Consider the following 5,515-nt stretch of genomic DNA (forward strand, 5'->3'; position numbering starts at 1 on the left):
TGTGTGTGTGTGTGTATACATATATATATATATATATATTCCCTATACACACACAAATTCCTGAACCTAACTTGGAAAGGTGCTTCGAGGTTTAATCAGAGGAAGAGATTCCTAGACACGAAGGGTCAGAGCAAATGACGAGCCGTTAATGGATTATGAGCTCAAACTCCCAGCTAGGAGAGTGGTGACGACTCATCCGTAGTTGCACTTTGCCATCAAGTGGGACGAGGAGAGCCAAACCAAAGCAACCCAGCAGAACCCTTTGTTTGGATTACTGCAACTTCTGTTTCCTTGTACTCTGAGCCTCTTCCTTTGAACCCAGCAAGACAAACAGGGACTGATTTCCACAATTCAAATAGCCCTTCCTGAAAAATGAACTCATTTCTTAGAAATGTGTGTAAATATCTCCACTGCCTCGGAGCGAGAACTCGTACAAGAAGTTAGTGGGCGCTCAGTATCCCCTTTAAAGATGCGCTTGGGTATCCGGCCACACCACAGCCTTCCCTGGGTGAGTGTTTGAAACTGCTGTTCTTTTTCAGTTTTATCTTATCTGACATGTTTAAGCTGGAGAGAAAACGATCCATAATGTGAGGAGGCAACCTGTGGTGAAGTCTTCATAGCAATCATTTCTATTTATGACCTATTGCTATCAGTGACCAAATTAATCATACTGCATTGCCGGATGATCTTGGTCTATCCAGGACAGCAGGGACAAGGGGACAGTTTGTTGCAGGGTCATCATTTGCATTAACAGGATGACAACTATGGTAACACACTTCTTCCCAGACTCAAGAACCTTGTCTTCAGGGTGTTAAACCCCAGAGACCTGTTAAACACAAGTGTTCTTACCTATCAGGGGTCTGAACAGCCAGAGATCAGCCCATTATCCCCCTGTCCCATCTGGAGGGGTCCCAGGCAGCCCCAGCACCACCCAGCTGCCAAGCTCCTACCACCTGTAGAAATGGCTCCTAGTCTTCCTGCTTTATCCCTCACGTCCCAAATAAGACTGCGTATTGCAACTGTCCACAGAGACCGCAGATAGGGAAGTCCAGGTCATGGAACAGGCCTCTAAGTTACCTACTTCCATGCCCTCTGACCTGTCAGACATGATCCACAACAAGCTGGAGGGGCAGCTGGTCCTGAACGTTTAGCTACTTTTCAGAGCCTGACCTAGGTTCTCACTGTTCTCAGACTGCAAATGTCCTGACGGTCTAAGCTGCTGCACGAGAGAGGGGATTCCTGGTTGTCTTACCATGATGTTGGAGGCTACAACCGTCGGGTCATCACACACGGACTCGATGAAAAATGCCTGGCAGAAGTCAGACAGGGACATTAGAAAATAACAAATACTGTAAACGGCCCACTTTGATATCACCAGGACATTATCATCACCTGGGAGGGGCCTTCGAAATGTGTATGGAGAAACAGAATCAACACTTTGAGTTTCTTTTGGTGTAAAGGAATTTTAAATCCATGCCATTTTTCCATAATACACATTCTCCATGAGCTTTTTGAAGACCCACCATACAAGGAAGGAGGACAACATTCTCCAATTCCAAAAGACGTCACAGAACCCCCTACTCATCCCTCCCCAACAGAGGGATACCCGCCCCTCCCTAACAAGGCAACCCCTACCAATTCTCCCCAAGGAAGGCCCTATTTTTAGGCAGCAGCAGGTAAAGGACCGAGTAGGAATCAGCTGGGCCCAGAGGTTTCTCCCTCTCTGCTGAGCTCACTGGGCCAAGAGGAGAAGCATGGCTCACCTTGAAGTCATTTTCTTTGGTGAAATGAAGGATCATGTGTCTCCTCTCTCTAGTAGTATTGGTGGCATCGAAAACCTAATAGAGGAATGGGCCAGAAAGAAGAATCTAAGTTTGAGTTTAATGATATTTATCCAAACCACCAAGTCAATCAGAGCTGACTCTCTCAGGAATAAGCCCCAAAACGCACTTCCAGGAGAGACTGTGTCCAGGCCACAGGCCTCATGAGGGGTGGATACCGAGGCAGACTTCGCCTCTCCTGCCTCAGCAGTCAGGCACAGCAGGAGAGAGGGGGACGGTCCTCGAAAGCAAGGCACATGCAGGGAGACAGCATGCATGGAAGGGCCACTGTCTGCTGCAGATGGCAGTGACCTGGGCCCTGCCTGTCTTGGAGGTGGCACCAGCTGTCCAGAGAGGTCTGAGTGACAGTTCACACCCCTGCTATGTCCCCAGACGCTGGGCTACTCTAGCCACCCACCTGCCTCAACCCTCAGGCCCAGGGGCCCCTTTTCCAATTTACAGTATCCCCACACTGGCATGTTCAGGCCAGTGAGGACGTGGGAGACCAAGCTGGCAGGATTCCCCAGACTTACTGCAATTTGTCCCCCTTCCTTTGTCAGGTAACTTTTGACATCTCTCAAGGCAGCTAAGGCACACTGCCTGTAACACACAAGAAACAAAAGCAGCACATCATTGTGGGGGCCTCCACGGGTGAGCCCAAGCCCCAAAAGACAAAATAACTGGCCCTTGCTCAGCGCAGGCCAGGCTGGCCAGAACCTTCTTGGGCCCAGCACAGCTACTTCAAACACCCTCGGGAGTGGCTGCTGGTCCCTGGCATGCTGGAATCGTGCCCTGGGGAACTGTTAACAGCCAGGTGCCTCGAGCCCACCCACGGAGCCTCACTGCACTGGGCTGGGGCTGGGTGTGGACTCCCAAGTGCAGCCAGGGTGGACACCTGTGCACTATGATTTCAGGACCACCTCCTGCTAAAGAAGGACTTCTTTTCAAGCGAGAACAGATGATTTCCGGCAGAAAGGACTTTGTAACCTCTGATGAAATGTTGCTGCTGATCTGTTTCACAGCTGCTGAGTTAGACCATCTGCAAACAGATCAAAGCAGCAAATCTCGGAGAGGCTGAGAAGTCTGTCCTAACACTGGCCAACCTGATAGCCATCAGCGGAGAGCCCTACTTCAAGGCCCACTCTCTCTTCCTCTTATGGAAGAGAGACTGAAAGCAAAGCACCGCAAAACACACAGCCCATGAGGCAGCTCCCGTCTTACTTTCGGACTTTCATGGCTTCTTCATTGTCAGGGCGGAAGAAGTTGTAGGAGCTGTACTGCTTCACAGCCTCCCGACGATACTCCCCCACGTTGAACACTGGGGTGGGCAGAAAAGGACAGTGTGGGTGACCAAGAAGAGGAAGCAAGGGGCTGATCAACAGCTGGGGACATGGTCACAATCAAGGAGAAACCAACCAACCACCAGCTACCAACCCCCGATCTGAATACAATATGGAGGCCCACGTTGCCTCCCACTCTCTGAAGTGACAGGGTGGAAGCAGCACAGCCTCCCTTAGACCCAGCCCCACTGCCCAACACTGCCTGCCTCACCCAAGGCTGCTCCTCTCAGTCCAGCCTCCAGTCCTAGCTCATGACATCATGGGCTAGACAGTGAGACTGTGAAAACAGTGAGGTAGGGGACACAAATGTGGCAAAAATGGGGACGATGATTTCTGCCAATAGTGCCCCAAAATGAGTGGGCCTCAGCCCCACTGCCAGGTCTCAATCAGCCATTCTCCTGCAGAAACGGCAGCCAGCAGATGGGGACACATTTAACTGGGCAGAGTGGGGGGGGAAATATAAAAACCAGTCCCCGTTCTCAAGTGGAGAAGCCCATCTAGTTGAGAAACCCAAAGGTGCGTAATAAATGTGGCCAGTGGTACGAAGCGCTTCAGCGCAGTGAGGAGGGGAAGTCACAACTACACACAACGGGAATTCAGAGGGAAAAGATCTATATGGCCAAAGCTGGCTCCATGGAGGTGAAATCTGAGGAAGGAAGTAGGGGGTAGAAAGAGGAGAACTCTCAGTGAGAACAGAAACCAAAAACCCATGAGCACAGTGAGGACACAGCTCAAGTGGGAAGCGGGACCAGACTCGCCAGCAGGCCACAGACCAGCCTGGGCTGTGAGAACCAGCTGGAGATGCAGAGTCAAGTTCTGGCGGATTCAGAACACTGGCCAGCAGGACCGTGGCACTCAGTACAGCCACTGTGGCTTTGGGGTCCGGCCACCAGGACCATGGCACTCGGTATAGGCACTCTGGCTTTGGGGTCCAGCCTCACCTTTTGTTGGGACGCCGATCCAGTTGAGGTAGCGAGTCAACTTCTTAGAGATGTAAGTCTTACCCCGAGCGGGAAGGCCCACCATGACAATCACCGTGGGCGAATTGGTCAGCTTCGGCCCACAGGCTGCAAAGCAAGGGAAAGTGTCACCCGCCAACTGCTCAGGGTCAGAGTTCTACGCCCAATGACAAACTTCAGACAATTTCACTGAAATTTCTATTCCATTCCCCAACCCAGAGCCCCTGGCATGTTACACCACCTAGGGGGTCATAGTTCCGCATTCATCCCTGCAGCATAGTCTCACAATCCGGTTATACAGGCTGAGCATCCCTGACCGGAAATGCCTGGGGCCAGACGTGTTTAAGATTTGGGATTTTTTTTTTGGGGGGGGGAGGTGCTAATATCTGCATATATGTAACAAGTGATCTTGGGGAAGGGACCCAAATCTAAACACGAAGTTCATTTGTTTTTTTCTTTCTTTTTTTTTCTTTTTGACAGAGGCTGCACGAGCTCACCAGAGAAAGACAGAAAGATGGGGAGGAAGGGAGAATGCACCCCCACAATGGGGTGTGGTCACACCACAATCCCATCTCCATTTCTTCATTCTGTCAGGATTTAGGGCACACGTACACATGTGCTCAGTGTTTTCAAACCACCAGGGCCAGGATTCAAATCACAAGGTTGGCCATATGGCGTCTGGCTCCCTTAACCATCTGGACGTGGGGCTGGTACCATTCATGCTTTGTATACACATTGCCTGAAGAGAATTGTATATACCTGTATTGCGGCATTTTGTCTGCGACCACCACATAAGGTGAGCTCTGGAATTCTCCACATTTGACATCATGTCGGCACTCAAAAACATTCAGATTTCGGAACATTTTGGATTCCAGATTTTCCTATTAAGGATGTTCAATCTGGGGACCAGCAGATGGCATAATGGTTACATCCCTGGACTCCCACGTAGTTGACCAAGGCTCAGGTCCTGGACCTGGTGGCTTAAAACTGATGTTGGCCACACGTGCATGCATGCCCAAAACCCCAAGAGAATAGAGGAGAAGAGACTGTGACATGGCCATTCCCCATGGGGGGTGATTTCTCTCTTTCTATCTGTCTCTCCAATGAATACACAAGCCCTTTAGCAAAAATCTCTTTAAAAAGCGGGGGAGGGGAGCCAGCAGGTGGCCTGGTGGTGAAATTTTCCAGAGCTACACTTTTTTTTTTAAGATTTTTGCCGGGACCAGTAGTTGGTATAATGGCTATGTCGCTGGACTCCCTGTAGCTGACTGCAGTTCAAGTCCTGGACTGGGTGGCTTAAACTCACGCCAGGCATGTATGCGTGCGTACCCAAGATCCTGAGAGGAGAATGGAGGAGAAGGGATTGCAGCGTGGCCATCCCCCCTGGGGGGGTGAT

The 5,515-nt window shown here is 50.6% G+C and overlaps 1 protein-coding gene across 4 annotated transcripts in view; it reads right to left on the bottom strand.

Annotated features, from left to right (window-relative positions):
• The window catches only part of PFKFB3 (6-phosphofructo-2-kinase/fructose-2,6-biphosphatase 3), a 118,631-nt gene that overhangs the window by 20,123 nt on the left and 92,993 nt on the right, over window positions 1–5,515 (bottom strand). For all 4 annotated transcript variants that reach the window (XM_006150056.3, XM_006150053.3, XM_027772469.1 and 1 more), the window contains exons 2-6: window positions 4,102–4,227; window positions 3,042–3,138; window positions 2,354–2,420; window positions 1,764–1,838; window positions 1,253–1,309 (exon numbers count right to left, since the gene is read on the bottom strand). In XM_006150056.3, coding sequence (XP_006150118.1) covers window positions 1,253–1,309; window positions 1,764–1,838; window positions 2,354–2,420; window positions 3,042–3,138; window positions 4,102–4,227 — 422 coding nt within the window. The remainder of the gene's footprint in view (window positions 1–1,252; window positions 1,310–1,763; window positions 1,839–2,353; window positions 2,421–3,041; window positions 3,139–4,101; window positions 4,228–5,515) is intronic.

Source organism: Tupaia chinensis, unplaced genomic scaffold (assembly GCF_000334495.1).
Source record: "Tupaia chinensis unplaced genomic scaffold, TupChi_1.0 Scaffold000275_1, whole genome shotgun sequence".
NCBI lineage: Eukaryota > Metazoa > Chordata > Mammalia > Scandentia > Tupaiidae > Tupaia > Tupaia belangeri.